Source organism: Anthonomus grandis, chromosome 8 (genome assembly GCF_022605725.1).
Source record: "Anthonomus grandis grandis chromosome 8, icAntGran1.3, whole genome shotgun sequence".
NCBI classification, from domain to species: Eukaryota; Metazoa; Arthropoda; class Insecta; order Coleoptera; family Curculionidae; genus Anthonomus; species Anthonomus grandis.
The window spans coordinates 27,908,571-27,923,789 of NC_065553.1; the positions used below are offsets into that span (position 1 = coordinate 27,908,571).

The 15,219-nt window shown below is 31.8% G+C and overlaps 1 protein-coding gene across 2 annotated transcripts in view; it reads right to left on the minus strand.

The window, feature by feature from the left end:
- Positions 1 to 404: 404 nt before the first annotated feature.
- The window catches only part of LOC126739401 (trimethylguanosine synthase), an 83,528-nt gene continuing 68,713 nt past the window's right edge, over positions 405 to 15,219 (minus strand). For both annotated transcript variants that reach the window (XM_050445071.1, XM_050445070.1), the window contains exons 8-11: positions 13,998 to 14,253; positions 13,696 to 13,827; positions 701 to 999; positions 405 to 638 (exon numbers count right to left, since the gene is read on the minus strand). In XM_050445071.1, the coding sequence (XP_050301028.1) occupies positions 531 to 638; positions 701 to 999; positions 13,696 to 13,827; positions 13,998 to 14,253 (795 nt within the window). In that variant the 3' untranslated portion in view covers positions 405 to 530. The remainder of the gene's footprint in view (positions 639 to 700; positions 1,000 to 13,695; positions 13,828 to 13,997; positions 14,254 to 15,219) is intronic.

Genomic DNA, 15,219 nt, shown 5'->3' on the forward strand with positions numbered 1-15,219 from the left:
CGTAGGTTTAAGTACTTGATATTTGAATTCGGAATATTTTAATTGCTTTATTTTGTAGGTATTGAATTGGCGTAAAATAAGCAAATTTTTGTATGTCTCACACCATATAACAATATCACAAATCATTTGCCCAATCCGCAGCAAAAAAAGCAACTCCCCAAAGATCCCTAATATTTCCCAAAAAAACAATCCCTAAACTTCCTAATAGAATTAATAAGCAATCCCGATGAAGTCCAAAAACGTGCATTCATGGAACGCATGCCCACTAAGGTCAGCAAGTGAATATTCTCTCAACACCCTGAACCTATCCACACAAACAAAAAAAATTAAAATTAGAATAACTGTGTTCGCTCCTTCATCCACTTCATTGAAGCATGTTTACATGGGTAAAACAAAAACAGGAATTAATATCACAGATTGATATATATTCTGAAAAAGTTACAATAAACAAAACTATTAGCTTACATGCTTTTTACTTAAATTAATGCAAAACATATGTGAATATAGATAAGCCAGTTACTAGGATTGGGTTATTCCTTTATGAGGTTTCCATAGTAAGCAGTAATCGCTATTTGCTTTGAGTTAATAAAATCTTGTTCAACTTCCACTTTTCCTCCTGGTCCAGCCATTTTTAGAATCTTCAAACAAAACCATATTCACAACCCGTTTCAATATCAAATAATATATTTTTTTTACTTACCATAGTGGTATTACTATTTTTAGGCAAAAAAACCGCAATATTCCTGCTTATTTTGCAAGCCGCTTCATATAACTTTGAAAACGAAACTGGTTCCAACATCGTTTCCAAGTCGTAAACTTTTTCCATTCCATAGGAGATCCCGCCCCATGGGGGGCTTAAAAATACCGCATCCGCTTTAAGCGATTCAGCCAAATGGAAGAAATCTCCCTGAATAAACTCGATTTTGTCCAACACACCATATACTGCGGCATTGTTTCTTGCTAATTCTAGTTTTTTTGGATCAATGTCTATTGCTATTACTGCAAAATAATATGGAGCAAAGATGTTATTTGTTCGACTACAAGATTTGTAAAAAATGCTCAAGTTGATAGGAATTTAAAATTAGTTAACTGTAGACAATTTATATACATATTGTATAATATAAGAAAATATCTTATCTATAGTATTAGTATACTGCCTACACAAATAGTGCTTTTCCTATTGAAATATTATAGGTATAATATTGTACTGACATTAATTTGCTTGACAATTAACATAAATTAAAAATTGTATCACAAAGAAGAGGCCTAATAAAAACTTATACAGTATTGTGCAAAAAGATAGCAACATTGAACTTTCCTGTTATACAGGGTGTCCCAAAAGTGATGGATCAAACTCAAACAGAGGATAGAGGGAGTCATGTTCAATCAAAATCATCCCCTATGTTGTTATGCAATTGTGAATAGTTTAAAAGTTATAGCCATTTTTATGTATTTTTTAAATTCAAGCACACTGTCAAATAAAAGCTTATAAAAAAATTATACAGTGAATTAAACAATGCGTTTTTTTGTTTGTTTTTACCTAGAAGTGATGTACCTTTCTAATAAAAATATTTTTTTAAATATTACTTTTTGAAAGAGCTAAAAAAAATTTCTTTTTGGACTTTTTACAACTTTAAAAATGAGTACCCCTAACTTTGATGCCATTTTTTTCTCAAAAATGTAAGACATAAGAGTGACCCTGTAGCTTAAAAACTTCTACGTTTCCTACCGATTCCAGCAAGGCATGACTTAAATACATTATTTCTTATTGGCTAATTAAATTTTGAGTTTTTCAAAAAAGAGGCAAAAAAGAATTTTATGGCTAAATCAATATTTACCAATTTTTTAAAATAAATAATTGTGTTTTGTTGGGTTGGTGGATTGCAATAAGGTACAAAAAACATTAGAAAATGGTTTATTGTTTTACATGATAATTTTGCTATCATTTACAATAAGTGTTCAAAATGTCTGCCGCGAAATCTAATGCCATAACCTACATCGGCGTATAAAATTTCTCTTAATCATTCTGAATGAAAGTTCATTTTGGGTAATTAATCTAGTTGCTGTAATTATTTGGTGGCGTAGCTCTTCCTCATTACGATTTTCCCTGGCGTATACCAACTCCTTAAAGTACCCCCATAGAAAAAAATCAATTGGATTGAGGTCGGGGGAGCGCGGTGGCCAACGAATTGTACCTCCCCGTCCAATCCAACGACCAAGGTAGGCCTCATTTAAAAACTGTCTCACCTGAAGGCTGTAATGGGCGGGTGCTCCATCGTGCTGCAGCCACATTGATTGACGAATATTTAATGGAATATCCTAAAGTAAAACAGGTAAGTTTTCTTCCAAAAATCTCCTATAGATTTCACCATTTAATCTGGCTGGTAGTTCAAACGGCCCAATTAATGAACCGTTAAGAATGCCACTCCACATGTTTACACTAAATTGATGTTGAAAGCGGTCATTTCTAACAATTCTGGGGTTAAAATATGCCCAGTGGTGTAAATTGTGAATATTAAATATTCCCGCCCTCTGAAAACTAGATTCGTCTGACCATAAAATTTTGTTAAAAAATTGTGGATCCTGCCTATTACGATGAAGCATTTCTCTACAAAACTCCACCCTCTTGTCATAATCACCCGGTAATAGATCTTGAACCCGTTGTACATGATAGGGATGCAACTGGTTTCTTCGTAGAATGCGGTGTACTGTTGTTCTCGGAATACCAGACCGTCTTGATATGCGGCGAACACTAGTTGAAGGTTCCTCTAATACCATTTCAATGATGTCATCTTCTGCCTCAGCATTTTCATCAGGTCTTCCTATTCTGCGAGGATTTCCAGGAATCTGCCCCTCCACGTATGCGTTATGCACTCGTTGAAACACCCTGTAGTCAGGATATCGTTAACGATCAGGAAATCGTTCACGATATTCCCTTTCAGCCGCTCGAGCGTTCCCATTACAAAATCCATAAACATAATGCATTTCTGCATACTCACGGACAGTATAAGGCATTATGTGTTCAGTTGTATAAATAATACAAAATTGTATGTACTTAGCCAGTACCTGGACAACACAACACTACCTATTTTAAATTATTTTTAAATTTTGTTTACGACAAAAAACACGACAAATCAACATTCTTCAAAATAACCGCAGATAAATTGGTCAGTATTAGAAGTCGACATACTTTTATGTATTTTTTAAACATTTTTGAGACACTTTACTATCTTAATTTTATTATTTTTTCGTAAAATAATAAAGCAAAATATTGATTTAGCCATGGAATATTTTTTTTGCTTATTTCTTAAAAAAATAAAAATTTAATTAGACAATAGGAAATTTTAATAATCTATTCAAGTTGTACTTTGCTGGAATCAGTATGATTTAAAGAAGTTTTTAAGGTTCAGGGTCACTCGCATGACATATTTTCTTCGCAAAAAAATGGCATTAAAGTTAAGTACTTATTTTTAAAGTTGTAAAAAGTCCAAAAAATTGTTTTTCTAGTGCTCTTAAAAAGCAATGTTTAAGAAACATATTTTTGTTGGAGAGGCACATCATTTCTAGGTACAATAAAAAAAAACAGATTGTTTAATCAACTGTAAAGCTTTTATTTGACAAAGGTGCTGGAATTAAAAAAATACACATATATGGCTATAACTTTTAACCTATTCACAATTGCATAAGAACATAGGGGGTGATTTTGATTGTAAATGACTCCCTCTATCTCCTGTTTGAGATTATCCATCACTTTTAGGACACCCTGTATTTTTTTTGTATCTATTTTATAAGTAAGGTTTATATATTATTTACAAGAATAGTTATACCCTGTTTATATTTTCATATTATAATTTTTTTCGTATCATAATAAATAAAACACCAAATTGTTTTATGCTTATGCAAATTATTCAAAAATATAGCAACAAAAAATAGTTTTGATTCTAAAAAAATATAACCTAACTAAATTAAAATCAATTCAATATTTCGTGTAATACCTCTTCTCCTTTATAACATCTGCACATCATCTTGGCATGGACTCAATTAATTTCATAATATAGTCATTGTTCACTTCTTTCCAAGCTTTTTCCACTATTTCAAAGAGAATATTTGTATTAGAGCATGTTAGGTGCCTGATTTTGGTGTCAATGTAATGCCATAAATTCTCTATAGGGTTTAGGTCTGGCGATTGAGATGGCCAGACCATTACATTTATTTTTTCATCGCATAGCCACCTCTTAACAAATTGAGAAGCATGTTTTGGATCGTTTTCATGCTGAAATATGGCCGTTTCTAGCATGACTTCATCTATATATGGCACTAAATGTGTTTGCAGAATGTCTTTGTACATGAAACGATCCATTTTGCCCACTATTCTTACTATGGGTCCCATGTTTAATTGTGGGGCAAATGTACTTTTTGTTTAATCTTTCTTCACTGGGGCGTTTGACGTACATCACTCCATCAGTCCTGAATAAATTATATTTAGATTCATCACTAAATACGACTTTCTTCCAATCAGCTACAGACCAGTGGACATGAGATTGGGCACAGTGAAAACGAGCCTTGACGTTCTTTTTTGAGAGTAACGGCTTTTTGGCGGGGCGACGAGCAGGTAAGATGGCATCAAGTAATCTTCTCCTTACGGTACTGGAACTGAGGTTTACTCCACCACCCTCTTTTAATTTTGCCAAAATTTGGGAAGAAGACAAAAAAGGATTTTCTTTGGAAATTCGTAGCAGCTGCCTATCCATCCTCAAATTTGTTTTTCTGGGTCTACCAGGAATGGGCGCTGGTGCAGCTGTTCCAGTAAGGCGAAATTTTTGCAAACTCTGGATACGATTGACCTGTGAAGCCGTAAGCTTCTTGCAATGTCACTCTCCCTAACACCATTTTCGTAATGCTCCACAATAATTTTTCTTACATCACCAGAGACGGTTTTTGAGCGACCCATTTTAAGTTAATTCTGAGATTTAAAAATAACAACTTTACAGCAGGTAAATCGATATTTAACTGATAAAATTAATGCGAAACAAGAATGTTGCTATATTTATGCACAATACTGTATATGGTAGAATTCTAGTTATTGATTAGTCTGCACCTTAAAAAAATTATGCAAATTATAAAGACGAACCTGGATGGCAAATTTTTGCATATGGAAAGATTCTCTAATAATGTTTCTATCAACTAAAATATATTTTAAAGTAAAACCTGGTAATTCGGACTTCTCTATTTATCAAAATAATTTACAATAGTGAATTTAAAAATATTTACTTCTGTCAAAGACAAGAAGTAACTATTTTTAAATACTTATACGTATAACTGCTCCTTCCATTGTGGAAAGATTTAAAAACTTATTACACTTTACTATATTAAATTTGTAATTTAAAATTGTATATTAATATCTGCAACAAAACATGAATACAAAAATAGTTTAAATTCAAATACTTCAAAACTGACAAATAGTTTAAACATGTTTGTATTAGAAATATCCATGGAAACGATTTCAAAGCTTACTACCACATTTTTTCTCGTCGCTTAATTATTCGAGATTCTTTACTATTTTCTTGCTAATTTGAATTAATTGATCACAGTGCACCGTAATGAAATTTAAAAAATGAGGTATCAATGTAAAGCTCTTGTTGTCCCCAAAAGCATAACGCCACTAAATACAGAGTGTTTCATTTGAAAAAGCTACATATTTTTCCGTAACATATTTTTGACGCACCCTGTATATGTAAAATTATTTGTAGTTTGTAGATTTTTGTCAACCTTTTAACCATGTTACATAAGTTTTTTTCTACTCGGTATAGTTTAGGCGCTATTTTAGCCATACGCCTTGCTAACGCAGCCTGATGTATATAGTCTTTTGAATGATGGTTATTGTCTTCTATATCAGAATTTTTAAATTGTATAATTTGTTTAATTTTTAAATTGTGACGTACGTTACAATTTAAAATTATATACACGTTATACAAATGGCTTCTCGCATTTTGTTATTGTCTATTAAAATTACTTATACAGGGTGTTTCCTAACTACGGTACGAAACTATACAGGGTGAATCGTTACGTTGTTTTATGAAAAAAAGTTCCTATGAACGTATGTCAGGAGATGCTTTGTTTCTGAGATACAGGGGGATGAAGGTTCAAAAAAATAACGGTATTTTAAAAATACTATAACTATCCTTAAACCGATTTGGTTGAAATTTGGTGCAGTTATTTGAAGTTATAAGACGCTTATTTAGCTGTAACTAGATTGAAATTATTAGGTCCAGTGGCGTGTCAGTGGGCACCACATGCTTATTGTTGAGAAAAAAACAAGGCCAATAATTAATTGTTTTGCAGGTTTTTATTTATTTTTGTATTTAAGCAACTAAAAATACAACTTTTTCGTATCTTATCTTATTATCTTCACATCTGGCTTTGTTTTCGAAAAAAATAAATTTAAAGTATGTTTAACTCATTCTAAAAATTATCCATGGACGACAACATGAAATAAAAACCAATTAATTCGATAAACAATTTCGACCTTAAAGTACATAAGCAAAATGTTCACCCTCCAATGCACGACTTTTTGGTCTCTTGTGTCTTGTTTACTATGATAATAAACATTCAACTTCTACGATTTTTATTATCAGATTTTTGTAATACAACAAAATAACAAATACATTGCTTCTTATGACAAATAATTGGCAAGTCCATTCAAGTACCTCCTTTGTACCTACCTGCTTTGGAGACCAGCTGACAGTGATAGAATTGCTATAAGTAAAATTCAGCTGTCAATTAGCAGTGATTTATTACTCCATCATGAATAATTTTACTAACCATGAAATGACCGACATGCACTTTATTTATGGATTAGCAAATGGAAATGCGGAAGAAGCACGAAGAATTTACCAGGAGAGATATCCTAACAGAGTAATTCCATGTGCAAAAACATTTATAAAACTACATGCAAGATTATGTGAAACTGGGAGTTTTAATAAAAATATAGGTGGTGGAAGACCAGAAACTATAAAAACGCCTGAACTGGAAGAAGCTATACTTGATGCGATAGAAGAAGATCCTTCCAATAGTATCAGGAAGATTGCACTGCAGCTCTAAAAAGAAACCTCCTGCATCCATATCACATAAAGTCGAAATTATACCCATTTGTAATGACGTCATTTTTGTTTATCTTTGTTTAGCATATTCCAAACAGCGGCGACAACAAACTTTTGAAAAAAAATTGGTGTCTGATGATTATTCATCTTTTATATACTAGGTTATGTGAAATATCCGTCACTGTCAATCAAAAATATTGGTTTGTCAACTTGTTCTTGAAAGTTATTTCGAAAAGTGTTAGATAATGCCTAAAAAAAGATATAATTGGTATAATGAACAATCGCAGCTGATGATTTTAAATATATTGGCTTTTTTTCAACTGGAAAAGGAACAAGTCCGAAACGGAGTTGCACTTCAAATTGAGAATGTGATAGAGCGAGTTGCAGATGCAAAAAATTGAGCAAAACAACGATCGCAAATATATAGAAGAATGGGATAAAATCAGATCAGGATTACGCAGCCCGTATATCTTCCAAGCAAAAGACAGCAAAAACCAAAATTACAACATATTTGAAACATAGAATTCAGGACACAATTTATTCTATGTACACTGTGTCCCATTTTGGATGAGACTGCAGGGTATCTCTGTCATTTTTTAAGATAGAGCTTTGCGGTTTTCGCGACCCTGTATCACTTTTTTGTAAAACTTTTAAAGCCACAAACAGAAATATTCTAACTACTTTTGTTCCTAAAATACAGGGCGAAAACGAAAATGTTCACTTTTGGAGATGTTATTATTTCTCAGGCCCTGTATAAGATAGAATAAAAATGAAAACTGCTTATAATAGATATTTTTACATAAAAGTCAGTGGCGTATTTAATTTTTTTTCTAATGCACTGTTTTTAAGATTGGGCACAAACTTGGTATTTTTTAAATGGAACACCCTGTATATTTTAACGTCAAATTTTTGCATTTTTTTTTCTGAATACATTGATGTATCACAACCTATTCTTTAGTAAATTTTAGCTTCAAAAATCAGAAAAATCCATATTTATTTTTGTTTTTAATAGTAGGCCATGAATTCTTACACACATGCATTTAATTATTACTTTTTTAAAACGCCATGTGATTTAAACCTGTTTATTTAACTATATTTTGAACATTAACTTAAAATATTAATATAAACATAAAAATGTTAAAAACAAAAAAAATATATCGGACCAGGTTTAACATTAAAAACTAATTAGTAATTACAAGAATCAAATTAGAAAATTAATTACAAAAACCAAAAAAAAAACAACAAATATAAATTTAATAAAACTGTTCAAACTGCTGTCCATTTTGTCTTATACAAAAACCACATACAGTCTGTATTCGTCTTAAGGCATTTAAAATTATAAAGGGTTGCCTTTGTAAGTTTATGAATGCTTCTTCAGTTGTCGCTCGGAGTTCATTTATATTATTATGCCGATTTGCATAAATTTTATTTTTTAAGTACGACCATACAAAAAAGTCCAAAACACTTAAGTCCGGTGACCTCGGGGGCCATCTGATTGGCCCGTGTGTGCCAATCCAACGTCTATCAAAATGGGTACTTAAATATTCTCTAACTACCCTTGAATTATGAGCGGGCGCTCCATCTTGCTGGAAATATATTTGATGTCGCTGGGCTAAAGGTATGTCCTCCAGCAACTCTGGCAAATTATTTTGCAATATATTTAGATATCGTTGGGCAGTTAAGCTACCCTCAAATATATATACAATTTTAGTGCCCCATACAAAACAGGAAACACTAAAACCAAATCGGCCTTGTTGCTGTCGTTCAAAAGTAATATGTTGGTTTTTTTGATACCAATGTCTGGTATTTTGCCTATTAAATATGCCACTACTGCTTATATGGGATTCGTCAGACCATATTACCTTTTTTACAAAATCCGGATCTTCATTAGTTTTGGTTAAAAACCAATTAGAAAATTCTAGTCGTTTAAACGGATCGTCAGGATGCAATTCTTGAATAATATTTATCTTATACAGTTTAAATTTATGCTTTTTTAAATTTTTTTGCATTTTTGTTTTGGAAACTCCTATCTCTTCCTCTATCTTTCTACAGGAAATTTGGGGTCTTGCTTCCACACACGCTAAAACATTAATTTCGCCAGCTTCATTTCTATCAACATGGGGTTGCCTAGGTTTTGAATAGCAGCCATAATTTAAAAGATTAGATTTTAACCGGAATACCGTAGCCCGAGATGGCTGACGTCTTTCTGGAAACCTAATAAGATCTTTTTTATTTTTTGAATTTTGTAACAAAATAAAATAAGCTAGAGCTTTACCTATTTAAATATAATTGCTGCGCCGCTTCGACATTTTCGTTAGAAAGGTTTAAACATTTTATAATATCATACTTTTCAAAATTTTGGAATTCCATATTTTCACCGTCAGCCATCATTATTGATATGTATTGAGTCTGTTTGTGACTTAGTTTCCATGAATGCAATAAACAAAACATTTTTTTATGCATGTGTCAAAGAATTCATGGCCTACTATTAAAAAAATAAACATAAATATGGATTTTCTAATTCTTTGAGCTAAAATTTATCATTAGGTTGTGAGCATTTAAGATTAGGTTGTGATACATCAATGTATTCAGAAAAAAAAATGCAAAAATTTGACGTTAAAATATACAGAGTGTTCCATTTAAAAAATACCAAGTTTGTGCCCAATCTTAAAAACAGTGCATTGGGAAAAAAAATTAAATACGCCACTGACTTTTATGTAAAAATATCTATTATAAGCAGTTTTCATTTCTATTCTATCTTATACAGGGCCTGAGAAATAATAGCATCTCCAAAAGTGAACATTTTCGTTGTCGCCCTGTATTTCAGGAACAAAAGTAGTTAGAATATTTCTGTTTGTGGCTTTAAAAGTTTTACAAAAAAGTGATACAGGGTCGCGAAAACCGCAAAGCTCTATCTTAAAAAATGACAGAGATACCCTGCAGTCTCATCCAAAATGGGACACAGTGTACGCCAGAATAGAATATGTAATATTGGCAACAATAAGAGAAAAGTTCAGGGAAGAAATTGAATATTTTGAGTTTTTCATTTACTACTTAAGAAGATGGATCAATAGTATAGGTTTCAAGTGGAAAAAATCAAATAACAGAAAATATTTGATGGACTTGCCAAATATTATTCAAAAAAGAATCAATTTTTTAAGGGAGTATATCAAAAATAGAAATGTAGGTCCGGAAGGTTTTACTCCAGTTTTCATTTACGAGACGTGGATTTTTAGCAAGGGATCATTTCGTAGTAGCTGGCAAGATGACACCAAGCACACGGATTCAAGGAAAAACAGTGAAGGTAAAAATTAACTGGTTATCTTTTTAGATTTTTTTTTTGAATAAAAACTATTGCCCTTGTAAGGGCCCTCTAACTTCATAATTTCATCTGTTTCATAGTTTCATATAATTTCTCTCTAAGACAATATGAGGGAATTTAACTCCATACACTACTCGTATGTGCATGGAACATTACTTATTATATCAAATTTATGTTTAGATTATGTCTGGATATTTATGTCTGGAAGAATAATTTCTAAAAGAAGAGAATTGAATTATGTTTTATTTTTAAGGTCATCGTTATATCGTGGTCCACGCCAGAACCAAAGATCGTTTCATAAAGGGTGCAAATTTAATATTCAAGAGTGGATTAAAAACGGGAGATTATCATGACAATATGAACAGGAAAAACTTCGAAAACCGGTTTAAAACTCAGCTGGTTCCAAATCTTCCCCCAAAGTCATTTATAATCATGGACAATGCAAGTTACCACTCTGGTTTATTAGAAGAAATCCCGAGAAAATCTTGGACAAAGCAGATACCAAGCAGAAAAAGCCATGAAAGATAAAATAAGGAGTATTGCACGCAGAAACTGCCCTAGTGAAAAAAAGTACTTGTATATGTTAAACCTTTAGGACACAAAATTTTGCGACTGCCACCATATACCACGCCAGTTTAATGCAATTGAAATGGTATGGTCGGAATGTAAACGAAAATATGATCAATATATTTCCAATTTTAAGGGGTCACCTTTAGAAGTTCTGACTACATGGGAGTAAACGAAATTTCTATAGATCATTGGCAAAAATATGTTTTTCATACAGAAAAGGTAATTGAAAAGGCTTGGGAGGCAATACAAGTGTGTGATGCCTATGACATTCTGCCACTTGTGATTACGACTGACGAAGAAGACGATGACGAAGACAATATCTCTGATTTCAGTTCTGACTCTGACAATACTGACGAGATTGATTAAGCTTTTTTTGTTCTAACAAAATTTTATGATCGTTGTTTAAGTATTCAATCATATCGTTGAAATTTCATTAACTTGGTAATGCAATATGGCGTGTTTTTTTGAGTTTGTATGTTTTATTTTTTGGAATGGTATTTTCATTTTAATGTGTTAACATATTCCTTCAACATTTTTTTCATGAACAAGTAAATTAAATTGCCAGTATTATTTATAATTAAAATTTTTCCCAGCGAGTTAAAATAATTTTATACCATTATTCACAATTTTTGTAAGCTCGGTTTTGTTACGTCTACTGCTCGTGCCGAATTCTACTTTTCAATTATGTTGTAGATTTGGTTTTTGCGGTGTTTTGCTTGGAACCTTGGAAAATATATGAGCAGCGTAATCTTGATCTGATTTTATCCCATTCTTCTTTATATTTGCTATCGTTGTTGTGCTCAATTTTGTTGCATCTTCGGCTCGCTCTATTCTTAATTCTCAATTTGAACTGCAATTCCGTTTCGGACTTGTTTATGTCCCACTATTTATGATTAATTATAATAATATTTGTTAATAGTTAAGTTTGTTAGTAATACAATAAATACTACAAGATTTTTTAAAATTTTTTGGGAATGAAAGTAAAACACGAATATAAAAATATAATAATATTCTGCTAAAATAAATCATTTGTTAATTTCTGAACGTATAAAAATACATAGCAGACTATTAATTTCTGAAGGCGATGGTAAAGTTTCTAACCTAATATTGATTGGCAAAAATATCTACGCCATACGTTTTTTCTCACCTGGATGACGTAACTACAAATGGGTATAATTTCGACTTTACAGCGTGTACAAGCTCTACTGCCTCGGAATTGCTGGACTGGACGTGCAGGACCTCAAAATTGGCCGGCTCGCAGTCCTGATATGAATCCCCTGGATTACTATTTATGGGGTCATCTGAAGGCTCTTGTTTATAAAACTCCTGTTCTAGATGTGAATGACTTGAGGAATCGGATAATTATTGTCAATTGCAATATCATAAGGGATACTCCAGGTATTTTTGAGCGTGTCAGACACTCAATGACAAATCGTTTGCAGTCGTGTATTTTATCAGAAGGTGTACATTTTGCTCATTTACTTTAAGATCGAAATTGTTTATCGAATTAATTGGTTTTTATTTCATGTTGTCGTCCATGGATAATTTTTAGAATGAGTTAAAGATACTTAAATTTTTTTTTTCGAAAACAAAGCCAGATATGCAGATAATATAAGATACGAAAACGTTGTATTTTTAGTTGCTTAAATACAAAAATAAATAAAAAGCTGCAAAACAATTAATTATTGGCCTTGTTTTTTTCTCAACAATAAGCATGTAGTGCCCACTGACACGCCACTGGACCTAATAATTTCAATCTAGTTACAGCTAAATAAGCGTCTTATAACTTCAAATAACTGCACCAAATTTCAACCAAATCGGTTTAAGGATAGTTATAGTATTTTTTAAATACCGTTATTTTTTGGAACCTTCATCGCCCTGTATCTCAGAAACAAAGCAACTGCCGACAACCCGACATACGTTCATAGGAACTTTTTTTCATAAAACGACCTAACGATTCACCCTGTATAGTTTCGTACCGTAGTTAGGAAACACCCTGTATATTTTATTGGTTATTATGACACTACATAAACAATAATTAAATTTAGCAAATACTGTTTCATAAGCTGAATTATCAAAATTGATTTTTTTAAATTATTATATCTATGGAGCCATGAGCTCGTATTCATATTTAATTAAAATCTGTATTGTGACGAATCCATAATGATTTACTTATATCAAATTAGGTATTTTTTTAAAAAATAGGTCTTTTCGTTGTTTTTATCGTTTTTAATTTTAATATTCATAACAATGTTAGGTAGGATATTGCCAAGAAGAAACAAGCTCAGAGATGAATAGATACCTCAGCTCCTGGGTATATAAAAAAATCTATTATATCTCAAGTAAATTATTGTATTTAAAACTTATTGAACTTACATTAAATTAAGTATATCGAAAGATATCATTATAGATTTAAGTTCATATTACTTTTAAATACGCGAATAAGTCTATTCTCTTCTTCTTTTCAATTTTTGAGCGTGTGAGATAGTATTTTCTAAATTGATTTTTGCTATAAGTGACAAATAATACCCAAAAAAATAAGTAACTCTTCATATCTAATATCCTACCTTACTTTATTTTTCTAAATATTAAAAGGAAAAACTAAATTATTGAATAAAAATCCTAACTTGGGCCAACGATTTGTTCATCAACTCTACTACCGGTTTCAAGATAAATAAAACCAAATTAAATATAGAAAAATACCTCTTTTGCATGTTAACGCGAACTGAATGCTGTTTCCTCCAGCACCGCAGAACCCATCCACGATGACATCAGTCGCACATCTGTCGGCTGCATGTTTTGCAACTATTTCAGGTGTTACTGAATACCAACTTTCTAAAAATAGGAAAAATGCAATTGAAACTTCCTTAAGTTCCATTAAATCAGAATAATGGAAAGAAAAGAATCAGCCATGATCCCAAAGCTTTGCTTTTAATAATTAGATGCTGAGCTGTTTGCAGCATAAATTTTTGGTGTTTTAAAGAGAAATTAAGACAGTTGATTACCTTCATCCAGCTTAATACCTTCGTCGTATTTACTAAAAAGTGAAAACCTTTTAGGCCAATACTTCCTGATTTTTTTATTGCTTTCCATCTCGGGGGGGTACACAATTTTCTTTTTCTTCCTTTTGCGTTTCTGAGTTTTGGTTTTAATCATTATATCGCTTCCCGCATCAACCTTTTCTAGCAGATCTGCTCCAGAGTTACTTCCAGCTGATTCTTCATTACTTTTATGAACAGCCTCTTTACTCGTTTCCCAGACCTACAAAAATACCTTAATAACTAATGTAAAGTTTCTCGATGGCAAGAAAATTATATAACTGACTTAAAACAATTGTTATGAATATTTTAGTTAAAACAGTAAAAAAATGTGAATAAATACACATTGGGTCAATGATTTTACAAAATTTGTGAGACTACAGTGTCAAATAGTTAAGATATTTTGAATTAATAATGATATTGCTGATAAATCCATAACAATCTTAAACAAATGATTCAGAATGGTATAATGAAGGAAAAAATTACATGAAAAACAGAATGTCTTGTGGACGATTTAGTATAAACGTTTGGGCTTGGATTAGTTTTAGAGGACCAGGCGTTTGTCAAATAGTGCAGGGAAGGCTTAATGCCTTATGATATTGCAATATCCTGAACAATGTTATGATGCCATCGGTTGGTGTAGTCTATAAGCAAGATTTTATCTTCCAACATGATAATGCTCCTATACATACAGCCCATAAAGTTCAAAACTATCTAGACGAAAGACGAATTCAAGTTTTACCGTGGCCCTCGACAAGCGCTGATATCAACCTAATTGAAAACGTTTGGGGTAAAATGGCAAAATATATGTATAAAGATAACTTTAGGCCTAGAAATCAGAATGAATTACGCCTAAAGATAGATGACGCATGGGACCAAATAACCGAAGAGTATACCAGAAACTTAATTTTAAGTATGTCACGACGTTTTCAAACTGTAATTGATAACGACGGTGCGCTTACTTAGTATTAATAATTTTTTATTCCATATTATCAAAACAGATATTATTTAGTTTTGGTTTATTTATAGAATGTGTTCCAAATAAAAATAAATATCGAAAAATAAAAATGTTTTGTATCAATATTATGATTTAAATATGTAATTATTAAGACTCCAAAAATGCATAATGCGTAAATATGAATACCATACCCAAGGAATGATTTTTACTATAATAGACTAGGAGACTAAA